Below are 18,214 nucleotides of genomic sequence, written 5' to 3' on the forward strand. Positions count from 1 at the left end.
CTCAGGATCAATTAGTGTCACAATGATCTCTATTATTAACGAAGCAAAGCTGCTAGGACTGAACCAGTTTATCTGTACCTTTGTGACAGCATCTACATTGTCTAATACTGGGCATGGAGACCAATATGCAGAACACAGTTCTGTGCAGCAGCGCTTCCTGTGAGGAAGCTATCTTAAGTCCTGAAGAATTCTGGTATACTTAGTGAGACAAAAATCCAATATAAGATAAGTTGATTTCAGAAAATAGGTCACTATGCAAATGTAAGTTTGCAATTATATTCTTCCCAGTTTTATTCTGTTCTAATTAAACTTCAGTGAAGAGCCTGGGTTTGGTCTAAGGGTCATCAGTTCTGTTACAGTCCTTCATCCTTCCATTTTAACACCAACACATGCATTTTGTTTTCCGTGTTAAATTGCTGCCAAAAGAGGTGGAGAAAACCTTCTCAGGTATTGATTTTTCACACATGGGGACTGTAGCTCATAGTCACTTGATTTGCCACCTGCAGTTTGTAACTGAATGGGCTCATGGGATTATAAACTTCATTTTAGTGCTGAGTTCCCAGCCTGAGGTGAAATTGATGTGTTAGCTGTTAGTCATTTGTAACTGCTTTAATGTATTTTGCTTGTTGGAATTCTATTTAGATGGCTAATATAAATAGCATTTTTGCAATAGAAATGCCACTGATCAGAACTTCCTCTTTGAGTTGTTGATCTTAACTGGCTTTCAGATATTTGGATCTTGTCTTGGATAATAATTTCTGCTGAATATTCCTTGGGTCTTTCTGGTTTAATTGTTACATTTATAACATAATAATTAGGTTCTATATCATGGTAACTAACCAGGAACATAATTTTATTCGGCATTTGGTCCTTGGAGGTGTAGATGTGGAACTGATTAATTAGCAGTCAAACAAATGAAATGCATTGTAGTTACTCATGAATGATCAGGGGCTTCATTTTCAGTGGTCCTCAGAACTTCACGTTTTATTGATGTCTATGTTAGTAGCAAGGTACCCTTTACCTCTCATGACAGCTTCGTAGAAATACTTGATTTACCATGTGTGGAAGTGATTTTTTGCAATCATTTGAACCATCTGAATCAGTCTTTCATCACTGAATACAATTTTCTCTGTTGGTCCCAGTTTACATGATAGTTTTCTTAAAAACACGGTACCTCCCAGAAACCTTGGAATTGTCATTTTTCCATCAATAATATGTTTTGCTAATCTTGTGAAAACAAAACAAAAATACATTTACATTGAATCTTAGTGAAACAGTCTTGAAGTTTTTGAGAAAATCTTTTCTCTCAGAAGACTGTGTCTAGATTTGACAGAGAAGTAGAAATCATGCAAAGAAATAAGATTGCACACTCTTCATAAAAATCTTCATCAGGCTAGAGGAATGATCCATTACCAGTGTTTGAGGGGAATATAGGTTGAATTTTGTCATGGAAACATTCAGTTTTGGTTGTCCCCCCTCTGTGCTTACAATTGCAGCTTAGTTACAGCAGAGGATGTGTTTTAGGGTTTTCAGAGGAAAAAACTATAGTTATTATTGTGGTAGGAAATTAAGAAAAATGCAGATTTATGAAGTTTGTTAGTTTCACTGCTCATGGACCAAGTTGCTTTGTGGCCTTTTTACTGTTTACATATCTACATTTTAGCTGTGGTGCAATTCAATTAGAGAAGTTCAGCTATAGGAGACCAGAATAAAACCTGTTATATCTATGAAATCCTATGCAAATCAGTGGGACTAAATGATTCTAACAGAAAGAAATTTGATCACAGAATGGTTGGAAATGGAGAGGACCTCTGGAGATCATCTAGTCCAACCTTCCTGCTAAAGCAGGATCATGTCTAGGTGGGTTTGAATATCTCCAGAGAAGGAGACTCCACAGACCCTCTGGGCAGTCTGTTCCAGTGCTTTGTCCGCCTCAAAGTAAAGAAGTTTTTCCTCATATTCAGACGGAACTTCCTGTGTCCCCATTTGTGCCTGTTGCCCCTTGTCCTGTTTCTGGGCACTGCTGAAAAGAGTCTGGCTCCATCCTCTTGACACCCACTCTTTACATATAAACTAAACTTATTGTCCACCAACACTCCTGGGTCCATCTCCACAGAGGTGCTTCCCAGCAGGTCAACCCCTAAACTGGGGATTATTAAACCCGTAAACCTGGGGTTATTCCTCCATTGGTGGAGGACCCTACGCTTGCCTTTGTTGAACTTCCATAGGTTCCTCTCTGCCCAACCCTCCAGCCTGTCAAAGTCTTGCTGAATGGCAGTGCAGTCTTCTGGTGTATCAGCCACTCCTCCCAGTTTTGTATCGACAGCAAATAAAATTACTAATATAATACCATTGAATCAAGTGCACCAAGAAACTTTCTGAAGAACTAGTGATAATTTTTATTTTTTTAAGAAAGATGGAGTAACTTTAGTTCACCCTCATACTTAAGACCTTCCTACTCTAGAAAACCCCAGTGGGTGCTTGTTCTGTTCTGAGGCAGTGTTTGATATGCACGGCTCCGTTTTGTGCATGCTAAGCAGACCTCTTTAGGGCTAACATTCCACTGTTCACAAGTCTCATTCAACTAGAAATTGGGTTGGGATGAAGCAAACTGGTATGACTGTTCTAGACAGCAGATGACATGAAGCTGTGGGTCTGTGATCAAGCAAAAAGCAACTTCAGAATGAATTTCTGGGCAGCAGAAGAAACCTGATTTTTGAGATGCAATTATGATGAACCTAATATGGCAGTAGTGTTACCTGGACCCCATGCAAAATGGAAGTTTATCAAGAGTGTTGTGGCACTTGCTTGGGAGCCATAGGATGAGGTGCTAAATACACTGCTCTGGAGTAAAATAATTTCTTTGTGACCCAGCAAAGCAGCAGTGCCTCTTCTGATCTGCCAGTCCTTCAGGAAAGACAGAAAACACGTACCCGGTAAGAAGAGTGTTAGAATCACAGGGGAGTGGGCCAGGGGCCAAGCTGTACTCTACTGTTGCTTACGTGCATCCCAGATGTGTTTGTTTATGAAACTGGGTGCTCATGCAGATGTATTTGCCCACACAGAGTATTCTTCTGTTTCATTTACATGAGCAATACAGAAATGATTGAGCCAATCATTATTGGTCAAAGGCTAAGTAATGATTTACTCTAAGGGTGCAATAAGAGTTTACTCTACAAAAAATTGCAATGCAACAGATTATAATGTAATGATAACAAAGATATTCATGAATTTAAAGAACTTTACCTAGGGAAAGAGAGTGTATGTAAGCACAATTAGTAAAAAGTGAGAAAAGTGCATGGAAAGGGAGAACGTGTTTCCCAATTACATCCTCCCCATCTCTGTTTTGAACACCAGGTTTGTATATTCAATAAGACACTTGTTCTGAATTTAATGTTTTCAGGGATCTACCTTTCATCTATACATAACTGCAGTTTTATTTCTGATTGTCCTATTTTTCCCTTATGTTGACATAGTGAAATCAGTCAAAGTATGGTTCTTTTTGTTTGTAAGTTGTAAAACATCAATAACAGCTTTTAAACATACTTTTATCCTTCTCCTTCATCTCCTTCCATCACTGACCTTTATCCCACAAAGAACTATGCACATCACATTCTGCAGTCTCTTTTTCTGAAACCAATTGAGAACAGTTACAGGATGGTGTGTTGATGGATTCTTTTGTATGCTTCATTTCGAGATATTGACATCCTCTTTGTTTTAACCTAGCCAGTGAGAAATAGCAGGAGGAGACTAGCAGAAGAAGCTGTTCTGACTATTGATTTTCTTGTGCCTTTCAGTGGTTCATTAATTCCTATAACAATTGCTTCTTAGGTAGCTGGCTGGGTGTGACCATCACTAGCCATCATAATAGCGGTTGTAATGGCTGAGTGAAGCCATAGATGATAATGTTAACTTTCCTTTCTGAATTCTTCTATCTAGGAGTTACTCATTTAGTATGGAAGAAATATTGAGCTCCCTACATATAGGGAAATACCTTCATTTTGAAAATGACATTTTTGTTCTTCCACAGTACTCAGATGAGTTTGAGCCAGCTATTTCACAAGACACAACAGGAGTTAACAAATAGAACGTTGCAAAAATTGGCCCTGTGCATCAATTGTTCATATGGAAATAGTATGTTTAGTTTTGTTTCACTGGTATTAGCTGTTACTAGTATTATGTCCCTACAAGCTATATTAGAATTCAAACCTGTCTCTTACTGTATACCATGACTGCTAGAAAGGAGAGAGGCTCTCCCTAGTCTCAAAACCCCTATGGATGTCCCATTTTACAGTGAGCTAGATATAAAGGGTGCACATTGAAAGACAACAGGCAAATCGTTGTATAGAAGTTCAGTAAGGCAATACTGAAAATAGAACAGTAATTGTAAAGCTATTTCTGTCACTGTTTTTCTTGCTTCTGAGTCACTCTTGTCCCTATAATTTCGTGAAAGCCATGCTAACAAATTTGTAAGAAAAAGTTGTTGATTTTTATTGCAGAAGTACCTATTTCTTAAAAATATTTGCATGTAGATATTCTATATAGGGTTTAGGGGTTTTCTTCTGTTTTCATTACATAAGTGAAGATCACAGTAGAAATTCTAGGGTACTACATAATTTTCTAGATAGCTATTTTGAGGATGTTTAGAACCGTTGAATACAATTGGAAGACTGTAATTCACAGTGGGGGGAAATGACTTGTGCACTGTTCATAACCCATATTTCTTTTACATTATCTTTTTATATCAACCAATATTTGTAGTCTATTTGTTTTAGGAATAATATTAAGAGTTGATTATAATGAATCATTGATTCCAGTGTCGATCTTGCAGAGAAATATTTTCTTTAAATGCAGATAAATGTTACTTGCAGGTTTTCCTGACTGCCATCCAAGTTAGTCTGTCATGCCTGGTCTGACTTAATTTGTTCTGACTACTAAAGGTTTTCAAAATAGAGATGACCAGGTGTTACAAAGAAACCCATGAAATTTACTTTACTGATGGAGAATCTCTTTTCAAGGATGAATGAAAGAAACCCTGTCAATAGCTGAATGCTGTTAGTAATTTTTTGTCTTACCCTATTCTTTTACTTGATCAGCTTTTACAAAATTTATTGTAATTTAGTGTTTTATCTCTGCTTTAAAAATATAATCATGCTATTTGCCCCTATTTCAGCCTAAGAGCAGTTGTACTAGACTCCATCAAGTTGTCAAGGTTTTGCTTTGCATTCTGTCCCTTACTGAGTATGCAAAACAGGGTTTGGTAGAGTGGTATAGGCCTGTTGGTAGCATGTAGTCATTCCTCAGATAGTGTGTGCGCAGCCCCAAATAGCTGCAAGATGTTCCCCATCCAGTAGAGTTAATTGCCAAAGTGTAATTTCTTTCAGCATCTGGTTGGGCTATTTTGCTTGCCTGCATGGAACAGATTTAACCACTGAGAAGTTTTCTCCAGCTGGTGGCAGAAATCAGAAACTACTTGTAATCAGTAGGTCTCTAATAGGTTGTGGCTCCCCCTGGGGAAGGCACTGCTGAATTTTTCACAGCTAGAAGCCACTCTGTGCATCATTTCAAAGCCCAGAGGTGCAGTGAGGCCTGATGTAGGGGGGAGTGGAAAGAGAAGTTTCTTTGTAAAAAAAAATTCAGCTTTTTAATGTCAATGTGTTCTGAATATGGGGTTGTTGGAAAAGTGGTTGCATTCATACGTAACTTTTCACTCTAGAAACAAAAAATAAATGGCAACCCATGTTAGAAGAAGGTAATTTTATGTTCTGAAACTCATAAAATCAGGAAATAGAGAAAGAAAAGCACAAATGCACTTTATAACTTCAGTTTTTCCCTTGGTGTTCACGTTTTGTATTTAAAATACAGATTTTACAGTAATGAAAATAATAGCAGATCGTCTTCTTTTGCTTTTTTGTACTGTGAAACATTCACATCTGTCATAGGAATGTTGTAAGGGTTACTATGTTGTGTGGGCACTTTCACTGATGGCAGACTCATTTAGATATATTTTGCTTGAGTTCAAGAAGAGACTGGTTTAGTTTAAGCAGAAGATTTTTATGGTAAATATTTTGCAAATCTGAATCTGTCTAATACATAAATATACTACCTGTAAATGCTGCCTTGTTATCACAGTGCATAGAAGTGCTCACTCACTAAAATGTGTCTTCAGTCCTCCACTAAGACTCCATATGTAACAATTTTGCATGAGGTTTTATTTTGTCAACATTGTCTTCTGGTATAAAGAGATGTTAATGTACTTCAAAATTTGTAGATGTCATTTTAATGGTTACTTATTAATTGGAACAAAAGCAGGCAAAAATACTAGAGTGGCTTTTTTTCTTTTAAGGAAAAGCATATTTATCCACAACAGCTACTTGCAGGGAGGCATTGTAATAAATATTACATGGGTACAAAGAGTGCCATGCATCATTTTCTGTACAATCTGTGTGGTAGGGTAGTTACAGTGACAGTGAAATAAGTATCAGTCTCTTTCCCCCACACCTCCCCTCTTTTTTTTTTAAGGTTGCATCAAAGCTGTTTGCAGTCAGTTCTCTTGTTTCTTTGCACACGAACATCTTTAGCATTTCTCCTAAAGCATTAAATTCATACTTACTCAGGTGTTTGGTTTTTTTTAACCTGAGATCCAACAGTTCCAATTTATGTTTGTATTCACCACTTCGCCCCTCAACGTACAAGCAAACCTTGCTCTTAAGGTTGGCTTATCAGGAGCTACATGTCGGTGGCTGCTGTCTTTGGTGCATGTAGTGCAGTCTGTTCACTGATTTCAGAGAAGTCTTTCACCTGACCTGCTTCTCTGCTGAGGTACTAACTGTGTGTTCAGAATACCATTCTTTATTTGCAGCATGCTGTAGTGGATCCAAGTAGTGAGAAACTGTCCTAATAACTTGCATTATTGACCCACAACAGATAAATGACACTGAATCTAGCTTCCCCCCCTTTTTTTTCCTTCTTTTCTTTGCCATTTTATGTCAAGAGATGACAGCAATTTGATATATTATTTAGCACTATCTTTAGTGCAAATACAATTTTAACCAAGGAGGGAAAGAGCTTTTCTCTCAGTGTGCCTGCCATTATTTAAAAAAAGGTTATACTTGTTCTAACCTGACTTTAGTAACAGCCATGTTTTGTCCTTGTTTATCATAAATTGCTTTAACAACAAGTAAACACTCTGTCGTAGGGTGTAAAGGAATTTCAAAATTTCTTCTAGGAAGGAAAAAAGCTTGCAAATGAGTTTATATAAATGCTTCCAGTTTGAATATTGCTATACTAACCTGTGCTGCACATAGATTTGCACGCAGGTTATTTTTTTCTCTATCATGAACATAAAGCACAATTATTTCTTCAATTAGATTGAAGAGCTGCTGCTTCATTCCTTACTATCAGTTTCCCCAGTCAGGCTCACGCATCACTCTGACTAAATTTCTCATGCCAGTAGTCACTGATGCTGGAAATAGTGAAGAGGTAAATAAGACAGCAGCAGATTTTTAAAATTACAAAGAGGTTTGCAGATACCAGACAGGCTGAGAAAGAAATTGCTCAAACCTTAAAATTCAGATGTATGTTTGAGTTGCTAGTTGATCCATCTCCAAAAATTGAGAGCTCTAGCTGTCAACTATGGTGCTGTCTTCAATTGCTTTTGTCAACATCACTTTCTTTCTTTTATGCTTCAGTTTCTTCATGGATCTCAGACTTTATGGCTCCTAGTTAAGTGGCCTGCCACTGACAGCCACTAAATGATCAAATAATATTATTTCTTAGAGAAACCATAATCCAGTCAGCTTCCCTAACGATGAGTTATATAAAAAGGTCAAATTAGTCTCATCTTAAACTTCATCTTTCCTTTCTCCAGTTCAAGAGCAAGAGTTAGGTTCTCACTACTTGAAATGAATTCCTAAACTGGTATTTTTATTTTCTCAATCACCAGCACCTGCCAATGTGTGTAATTCCAAGGGCAGGAAGGAGCCCTTTGCATAGGCTGCAGTGATGCCTACATCACTCTTGAGGGTTTGAGGAAACAGCTTCCATGACTGGGAGATCTCTGGAAGGTGGAGGTGCAGTGAGATGGTGTAGCAGACTGTAACACGCTCTGACTGCAGTACAGGGATAGAGACAAGTACCATTGCTGAGAAACATCTCCCATGATGAATGTCACCCCAGTGGTGTACCTGTTGCCTGTTACCAAGTTGCTGTGTATTTTATGATACCAGTCTTAACTTTTATAAAACTGGTTATACATGGCCCTCTTGTAAATTTATCAGATAAGATAAGGTGTTATACTACTGCATGCCTGGTTGGCAATTACTCAGGGAGCATTAGAAAGAAATGTGTTAAAAGCATGATGTAGCTTTTTTAATGCACAAGAAATAAAGCCTCGTTTCATAACTTGTATAAAATATCCATTAAAAAAGCGTGAGGTAGAGGGAGGAATCAGATTGTGTCATAACTTGTGAAAATGTGTTCAGAATGAAGCAGTGTATGGGGCAATGTTTGAAGCAAATAATGGATACAGTGAAGTAAACAGAAGTGTTCCCCAATGTATTCTTTCCATTCCTTCATTTAGTGATCTTATCTTTCTGTCTGGTTTTCATTTGTGATTCTATCTACATTTCTTCTCAAATTAGGGCAATATTTTATTTCTCTTTCATAAGAAGCCTTCTTTGTACTGTGTTACTTAGAGCTTCCTGCTGTGTGTGTCTGCTTTGTTTTCCAGGAAGCCATTGTATGGATTGTTTCAGTATAATTCCAGTATGATTGGACTAGAATCATTAATGGATCCCTCTGATACCTGGGAAATTATAGAGACTATTGGGAAAGGCACTTATGGTAAAGTCTACAAGGTTGCTAATAAGAAAGACGGGAGTTTGGCAGCAGTAAAGATTCTGGATCCTATCAGTGTAAGTAAAAAATATCAAACTGTAACTTCGTTGTTAATTTAAAAGAGTTTTCAGACTTGAAATGTGAATCAATGTGTAAGATATTGGAAGTATCCTGAAAGGAACAATTTTGCAGAAAGCATTGACAAAAGGAGTTTGGTACCAGCATCTGAAGGCTGCAACTTCCAATTTCATCATCTTACATGTTATTTTAAGACAGCATTTGCCTAGTTTCTTTTTTAGGTCTATGAAACTCTTCTGGTACAAATCTAGGTATCTGTGCTTGGAGTGTGCAAATGATAAAGTGGCACAGAGGCATACCTCTTAGGGGCTTGCTGTAGCAGGGAAAATACAAGATGCTATTAAATTTGATGTTCTTATTTTATTCCTGGTACTCCCTAAAAGAGGTGCTTTTCCCAGCTCAGTAGTACTGTGAACTTTAGGATATTTTTATAGTTGTCTTTTGTAAGTGGATAATAATGTGAGGCAATAGTTAAGATAAAAAAGGAAGAGCACAGCCCAAATTCTCAGAGGTAGGTCTGTGCCAGCTCCTGTTTTAGGGGGTATTAAATGCCTGGTTTCCCTTGAGACCCAAGGCCCTAGTTTTCAATGGAAGACTTAATTGGCAGCTGCTCAGGTTGGATAAGGCTGGAGCTTGGTCACAAAAACTTGGCTAAAATATTTACTAATAACCTTATATTTCTGTCATCTACCACTACTGAAATTCATCATGGTTTTCTCTTGTGTAAATCTAAAGAGGTTAATAAATAAGATTATAACCTTTTTAGAAAAATAGGGGGGAAAAAAGGAAAATGCATTTAAGAGATGAAATTTTCCAGTAGACAGAGTCTGTGCAGAAACCAGGAAAGGTTCAACGCTGAAGTACTACTCTGAGTTAGAGCCTATGTGCTGATACTACATAATATTTTGTAATTCTCATAGAATTCTTTCATTAACAGATTCTTGTTAACATTTGCTTATTTCATGTGTTTTGTTTTGTCTCCCTTAAATTGTTTCTGGTGTACTACTTTTCCTCATAGGGAGGTATTTGTTTTTGCTGATGTGTCCTTTGAGGTTTTGTGAAATTGTTCTCTGGTCCCATTGGATGACCATAGGAAAAAGGGAAAAGAATTAATCAAGCGGTTCATGTATTTATATTTACCTTACACAATAAAAAACATGCATGCTTAAAAACAGGTTAGAAAATAGTATGTATGTAAGTATCTTTTTAGACAACCAGAAAATTAAAGTTATACTTAACCTTGCTCAGTTAAGTATATTATGCACTGAATGAATCCCTGAAGAACAACTGGTAGCTTTACACAGACTTCATGTTTTTACATGTAAAAAAAAAAAGGCAAAAGTGGCATGATTGGTGTGGGTTAAATTTACAGTATCGTGTGAGTACTTTCAGCTGCATCAAAGTCATGTAAAAGTACAAATTAATTTAAAAATTATTCTTTTTATCCATGAGAATTTGTTCTTGCATGGTACAGACTGACTGTGTTTGTGTGTTTTTTGTCTTTGTGATTTAATTTAGGATGTAGATGAAGAAATTGAAGCAGAATATAATATTTTGCAGTTTCTTCCCAATCACCCTAATGTTGTTAGATTTTATGGGATGTTTTACAAAGCAGATCAATACGTGGGAGGACAGCTCTGGCTAGTACTTGAGGTAAAAACATTTTGATAACATTATATCTCAACTAGCAAATGTTGTTGGGTTTCTGGTTTTATTGCTGGAAAAGTCACAGGCGTTTATGATTCTCTGGTTAGGGTCATTAATTGCAGGACTGGTGATACATGATGTGTGGTAGTTTACTGTTGAAAACCGCATCCAAACTTAAAGTTTGTTTAATTGTCCTTATGTTTTATTTCTGTTCAAGTTGCCACATTCTGTCTCCAAAGCAAGCAAATGCTTTTGATAAAAATAGTTTGCCTAAAAACAGCTTGCACTTTTTCACATTGGAGGAAATATTAGATAAGACATTTTTCTAAACTTTAGGAGAGCTCGAGATTATGAGGATCATCATCAAAAGATGGTGAAGTAGTAACATGGAGGACATTAACAAACTTGTTGTCTATTGCAAAAGTGAACAGAGAAAATGCAATGGGAAAGTCTGTCCTACGGCAATTTAAAACTAAAGACTGATTGTTGTTGATAAACATAGCAACAAAAGTGCCTTCTCTTCTTGTTCAGTGTCAGTCAGTATTCTTGCAGTGAAAAGTTGCCTTTGGTGGTCTTGTTGCAAGTTAAGTGACTACCAAAGATTGTTGCAAGAGAAGAATTTCTTCTAGATGCTTTTCGGCTTAATTGACACAGAGCTTTGCACAGACCGGGTAGTAACAGACTGGTCAAACTCTGTTACAAGTAGACTGTTAAAAACCAGAAAAAGCATTTGTCTTTTATTAGTGACCACTTCAGAAGTTCTGTTCCCTGGTTGAATGCTGACTGGAATCAGAATAGGAAATCTTTATTTCTACTTTTAAGTTGTGGAATCCCCGAAATTCTAACTTCAGAACTATGTAGAATTCCCCAAGTTCTAACTTCAGAACTATGTAGATTGAATGAAAACTTTTGGACGTGTTTCATTTGAATTTCAGTAACAATTAAAAAAGGCACTTTAGTATTTTTGGTTTGGTGTTGGTTTTGCTGTGAGTCTGTTGGCTTTGCACTGAGTTTGGGTTTGGTTTCCCACATTTTCTTTTCTAATACAAGTGTAGGGTGTCTGAGAGATGCGTCACCTCTGGTATTCCATATAGCAAAATGTTGTGAAGCAAAATCACACCATATTCTGTGTAAGAACATTGAATGTAGAATTTGAGAGAGTTAGGTGTTTGTACAGACATTATCAAGTAAGTATGTTCATTTTGGGTGTTTTTTGGTGGTGCACATTAAGATTAAAAGAAATTTGATGTTAAAAAAAATTGTTTTCATTATACAGATAGATTTACCAGACATGGCAAACTATTTCTTGCCTTGGACTTTACACGCAAATTTATATATGCATAGCAGTTACTTTTTATATTATAAATTAATGACACTTTTTCAGTAAAAGGGAATATACAAAGTACTCAGACTTTGATCCTTGAGTCTTTGATGAAATATATTCATTGCGTGTGTGACTTCCAAAATTTGTAATAAAAAGGGTGGAATTTTTTTTCCCCTTTAGCCACAATTATGCCATGTTTACTCCCTACAAGCAGGACCTTACTTTGATAAATGCTTGGGATGAGGAAGGGCAGTGGAAGTGGAGACCTTAAATGTTTTTATGATGATGCAGGTCTCAGTAAATGTAGCACAGACAGCTGTAAAGCTAGTTTCCCTGCTTTGCCATCTTAATGTGCATTGGACCACTTTTTAAAGTATTACTATTAGGAATAAAGTGATAATGAAGTTTACAAGTTAACGTTGCCCAGATCTTTGCTGATGGTCAAAAATGGTATCACTGACAGTTGCAGTAGTGTTTGTGGGCTCTATTGATTTTCAGTCAGTTTTTCATTTTACATATGCTACTGAATGGCTGTCAGTCTTTGTCATTTTTCGGTCGCAACCAGCTCTGGGTTTGTTTCTTTTCTTTAAGTGAGGGCATACTTTTCTAATCTGTGTTTGCAGGCTGGAGGTAAGTTTGATACAGCCTGTCTCGGTAAAACATTTAGTGCAATGAAAGAGATAAACAAAAATCTTCGATTTAACCATTTGCTGATGCTGACATATTAAACATTGAAAGAAAAATGTGCATTTTCTCTTACAAGATGGTGAAGTTCTCCTGTAAATACAATTGATGGTTGGTATTGAGCTGAATGCTTCCACCTAACTGATTCTTAAAAAAATTATGAAACTCTCTACTAATGAATTAAGGTCAAATTCCTGCACTGTTTTCAGTGATCTAGTCCTTTCCATGAACTAACATTCTAGTGAAATTTGGTAATGCAAGGGAAGTTAGTAATAAATGAAGGAAAATATTGACATATCACAGAAATTAATGATTGAACTAATATGCAACTTCCACAAGCTGTTTGAGAGAAGAAAAAGTTAAGAGTTTCTCCTGATTTACACTTTACTATTTTAATCTTAATATTGAAAATCTAAAATGAACTTACGTTGAAGTGCATGGGATTTCTGTACAGCAGAAACATTGGTAAGAGAGCAGCTTCAAAAACAGATCTAGAGGAGAAAGTTCAATAAACTTAAACCAGTCAATTCTCCCATCATTTTTTCTGTCAAACAGTTGTGAACATTAAGAGGACAGAGAAAGAGGAGAAAGAGGCCAATAGCTACTTAGAAAAGCATCGACAGTAAACTGGTGGTGTGGGTGAAAACATATTTACAGAGATTCTAATTTTAATTTTCTCCTCTTCTTTTGATGTACTGCAGCCCATTTAGTGAGAAGTTCTTGCAAGAAGCTGCTTTTCAGGATCAGAATGTTTCCTCTCAGTTGTTGGTGTACATGCCATCAAATCTGAGTATAGAGATATGGCTTCTGTCTACTTTATATTGCCTGCCAGCAGGAGCATTGATGGAGTGAAAGTTTAAAATGACTGTAATTTGTTGCCTCGAGTTATCAAGAGCATCAATCTTTTCTGTCTGGCATATTCTTTGCACAAAAGCAGTTTTTCAAAAAGACAATTCACATGTTCTCGTGAAAATACTCAAATGACGTAAATTTGACTTACAAATCCTATTTAACAAGAATATTCATAATATTTTGATTTTTGCACTTTTACAATCTTAGGTTTTCACTTCCCTTCCCCCTCCCTCCCCCTCAGGTTACTGTGATTTATTATTAACATTGATAATAAAATGTGTTCTAAGGTGGGGTGACAACATAAATAATTACAAGGTAAAAATCTAGTTGTTACCAGACTTGCACTGTAATGCAGTTTTGCACAGTAGGTGTTTACAGCCTAAACAGGTACACTGAGTAACTGAGGACTTGTCTTGCTTTCCCCCGCCCCCCCCAACTCCTCCCTTCGCAGCTGTGCAATGGAGGTTCTGTCACAGAGCTTGTCAAAGGCCTGCTGAAGTGTGGCCAACGGTTGGATGAAGCTATAATCTCATACATCTTATATGGTGCTCTCTTGGTAAGGATGTTCATTGGGCTTGTAATGATAGCAGAGGGTACAATTTACTCATCTCATACATACATTTTCCATTTATGAAGTGTGGTAATGTTAACAATATTATGCGGGCTATTATAGCAGCAGGGGTTGTATCAAGCGTGTAATCCGGTGGACAGATGTTTCTATAGCGTATGTGCAGATTGTCTTCATTACATCCCCTAATAGTAGGGTAATTGTTTTTAAATAAGGGAGTAAACTTATTTTTGTTACTGCTGGTATATAGGGCCTTCAGCATTTGCACAATAACCGGATCATTCATCGCGATGTGAAAGGGAACAACATTCTCCTGACAACAGAAGGTGGAGTCAAGCTCGTTGACTTTGGTAATGACCACTTCCCATTTGTTTTCCTGATACATACAGTTTAGCCAAAGGCATCTGTTTACTTTCCCCTGAGAAGGCAGAATGCCACCTTTTTAGGATGATACACAGAATTATTTTAATAAGGAAAAATAGAGAAGGAACCTGATACAGCAAGAATCAAAATTCTAATAAAAAAATCAATAATTGATTAACTTAGTTTAAACAGAATAATTTAATAATTAAAAGTAGTTTTGAAGGTACCATTTTATTTACAAAGCTCTTTTGCATTTCACAAGGAATGTCAGTTTCAGGGCAGTTGTCCTCCTAATTTAAATGTAGATATTCTGTCTTTTGCATATGAAAAGGAAATGTTCTTCTCTCTGAAATGGCTTTTGCTAGCCTTAAGCATATTTTTTCCCCCTGAGCAGAAGGTAAAATGGTCCCCTGGGTTCCAAACCCAACATCCATTTAATTTGTGATTATTGCCGTTAGATTTGAGCATTGCCAGTCTGGAAATATCATAAGAAACAGGAGACAGACAAACAGAAAGAGACTTAGCAATAGAATTTAACTCAGTACAGTGGGGTTTTTTTCCTTTTAAACATGCACTTAGAAAAATAAGAAAATGCTGTAGTCCCTCAGATTCATATGGATGGAATGGGCAATTTTACTAAAGGAAACAGAAACAGGTTATTAGTAATATGATTTATTAATGAAATTATAGAATGCATAGGGTAATTCTCATTGAGAATAGTGTTGTGTGAATAACAGATGTTTGTTTAGCAGTGCATGAAGGTAAAGAAAAATGCACAAAATGAGAATGGTGTAAAATGGCATGCCAAAACATTCTGCAAATTATAAGATTTTTTTAAAAAATAAAAAAATACATAATTTATGCTGTGGAAAGAAAATTTAATACTAATGTTGTCACATTATTATAAATTTAACATAAAAATCTATTGAAGATGCCAAAGTAAGTTGAGAAACTGGATACGCTTTAGTATCTGCAAGAGACAGAAGTTCATTATGTTGAATGGCAAAGGCAGCAATTAAAGTAGTGCTGTGAAAAACATATGGCCCGAAGCAAAACCTGGAGTGAGTCCCTGACCTAGTACAAGGGAGGAAGATCCCTTCTCATTTGGGGGGATTTTGGCACTATGATGATCTTTGTTTGTAGCTACCACATCCTGGGAAAAGTTGGCATTTCTCTCCCAAAGCAAAACATTTTTATTGGATGTGTCAAGGGCCTTAGCTGTAGCAAAAACTCAACTTGGAGCTCTGCCTTCCAAACACAAATCTATGTGCTGCAACTCCTTGTGGCATTTAAAGGAATCCTAGAATCCCAGCCTTTCTGATGTCCCCTGGGTATCCCCGCTTCCACATTTTGGTTTTAGGGAGGCATTTTTTACACTTTTGAAGTTACAACAGTAACACTAGAAAATTACAACAAAGATGACTGCCTCAGAAAAAGACATGAGTTAAATTCTACACTTAACAGTTAGGAAATGCTAAGAAATGCCTACATATCTGTGGGCTTCCTGGCTAAAGAAGCATCAGGCACCAAGGTTTCTTTTAAGTTGATATTTTTCCCCGCTAGGCCACTGAGCAGTCACAGGAGGGATTCTGGGAATGAATTAGGCCTGAGTCACAAGTGATACTTTTTGTGGAATTGTTTGTCTCATTTGTTGCAGAAAGTGGAAGATAGTGAAAAAGGAAGAGAAGGGACTTGGGTCAGACAGTTGAAGGGCATCAAATCTGAGACTATTCTTGCTTCTGCCGGTGTTTCTCTGTGATGTTGCTGAGAAACTTTTGTTTCATTTGTTTGTTGCATCAAACTTTTTAGAAGTGACTGCTCTGTTTCTCATTTTCTCCACAGCCAGTTTGAAACATCTTGTCCTCCTTTGCAAAAGAGCTAAGTGTTCTTGAACTGCAGCTGAGATCTATTACAGCTCTATTTGAGGCATGTAGAGTGCCTGAAAACTGAAAGATCTCAAGATTAAGTACCCCAAAACAGTGGATGCTTTGGATATTTTTAGGTTAATCCCTGGAACTAATAATCCTGTCCCAATTTGCAGGAATGTTAAGGAGATTTATTATTTGATGAGAAGAAAAAAAACATGTTCAAAGGAAAGGAAAATAATAATTTAAAATTTACTGTAGGGTTGGCTATACTAAGTAAGTAACTAGAAATCAAATTGATGGGCATAAAAAAATCATTAAATGACTACCTAATCAGTGAACGCTATCCATTCTGTCCACAGAATGAGAGAGAATATAGAAGGAAAAAAAAGTTACTTCATATTCATACTTCACATGGATATTAGATCACAGAGAGGATTACACAGATATTCTTAATTGTGGTGATTTCCCCCTCCCCCCATCATTGCCAGACTATAATGTGCTTTTTCAATGTAACACACATTTCTTCCCTCACCTGCTCTCAACAGTATAATATATTTGAATAAATGTTGGTCATGGTGTAAGTTGACCTAAAATGTCTCTAATTTAGAATTTGTTTGTGCTCATTCTTGCTCACTCTCTGCTGCTGTCTCCCTCTCTCAGCTCTTTGGTATTCTGCACCGTTTTGGAGTGCCCATAGATAGCAGCTAAAAATTAAGCTAGCTGAAGAGAGATCAGAGTTAAATGCACAGAGGGTTCCTGTAGGTCTTAGCTATTAACTATTTCACAGCGGTACTCAGGAAATCCCTGAAGGCTTACAGTCGCATTGAAGAATCAAAAATAAGCACAGAATTGAATATTGAAGCCAGCAATCAAATTATTAAACATATGAATTATGAGTCCCATTTGCTTATTTATTGGCATCAGGCAATGTGTATATGTGTCTGCCCAGTTTTGTCTCTGGGTAATGCCATATTAGCAAACCACTGTGGTTTTTGGTTTTAAATAATGCTAAGGTCAAATATGTTTTTAAGTCAATATTGGGTTTGTGTCAACTCACTAGTACTGCACAATTGGGTTATGTTGACCAAAGCCCAGAAGATTATTTGCTGTGAAAGTTCATTCTGATTTCTTAAAGCTGTTTGATTTCATTATAGTTTGTTCTTCCTTTTCTCAGCTGTGCATCAGTAGTCCAGCCCCAGTCAGCAAAGCGCTGAAGCACAGGCTTTGTCATAAGCGTGTGCTTAACGCCCTATGTGCAAGATGCAGAGTGAGCTTGAGCTTCTGTGCTTTCCTCAAAAGGGAAAGATTTAAGAGAATGTGTAAACGTTTTGTTGGCTAGGAGCCTTTGCCAATACTCTAGTGAACAAGTTTCCTGACATTACCATTCAGGGAGTAAATTTCTGAAACAGAAGGTTTAAAGTCAAGTTGTAATTTGAATAGTTCCTGTTTATACTCATGAAAACAGCAGAAAGTTGTCTGTGTTATTTAGGTACCAATTAAATTTTGAGTTTGAATGAAAGCGCTTCAAACTGGAAGTCATTCACAAAATATCTCTTGGCAGTTCTGAATGAAAACAGCAAGCTGAAGTTAATCAAACAAAGAATTCAGTACAAATGCTGCACCTATTTTGGCCAGGCACATTCTGCAGCTGTACTCCCAGGCTTGGGTTTGTTTTCCAAATACTTGAAATAAGCTGACTGAAATGACAGAATGAATCTGAAGCCAAGTTTTTCTTTCTGTTTTATTTGAGGTGTTTCTGCTCAGCTCACCAGCACACGGCTACGTAGAAACACATCAGTGGGAACACCCTTCTGGATGGCACCTGAGGTAGGCAAACGTTCCTATTTGGGTTATCTCCATTCATCGCAATGCACGCTTTGCTCTCATTCCACACAGTGGCAGAAAAGGGTGTATTTTCTTCCTTCCCCTGTGGCTGTGTTTCTGCTCTACATCTGGGCCCCTGTTCAGTAAAATGAATGCAATATTAGAATG

General features: G+C 37.0%; 1 protein-coding gene across 1 annotated transcript in view; it reads left to right on the forward strand.

Moving 5' to 3' along the window:
* MYO3B (myosin IIIB) overlaps positions 1–18,214 on the forward strand; it is a 193,728-nt gene that overhangs the window by 15,692 nt on the left and 159,822 nt on the right. The window contains exons 4-8 of the mRNA XM_084265139.1: positions 8,732–8,915; positions 10,435–10,569; positions 13,875–13,979; positions 14,242–14,341; positions 17,973–18,049. Of these exons, the coding sequence (XP_084121265.1) occupies positions 8,732–8,915; positions 10,435–10,569; positions 13,875–13,979; positions 14,242–14,341; positions 17,973–18,049 (601 nt within the window). The remainder of the gene's footprint in view (positions 1–8,731; positions 8,916–10,434; positions 10,570–13,874; positions 13,980–14,241; positions 14,342–17,972; positions 18,050–18,214) is intronic.

The sequence above is a fragment of the Gallinula chloropus genome, assembly GCF_964237585.1.
Source record: "Gallinula chloropus genome assembly, chromosome: 5".
Classification (NCBI taxonomy): Eukaryota; Metazoa; Chordata; class Aves; order Gruiformes; family Rallidae; genus Gallinula; species Gallinula chloropus.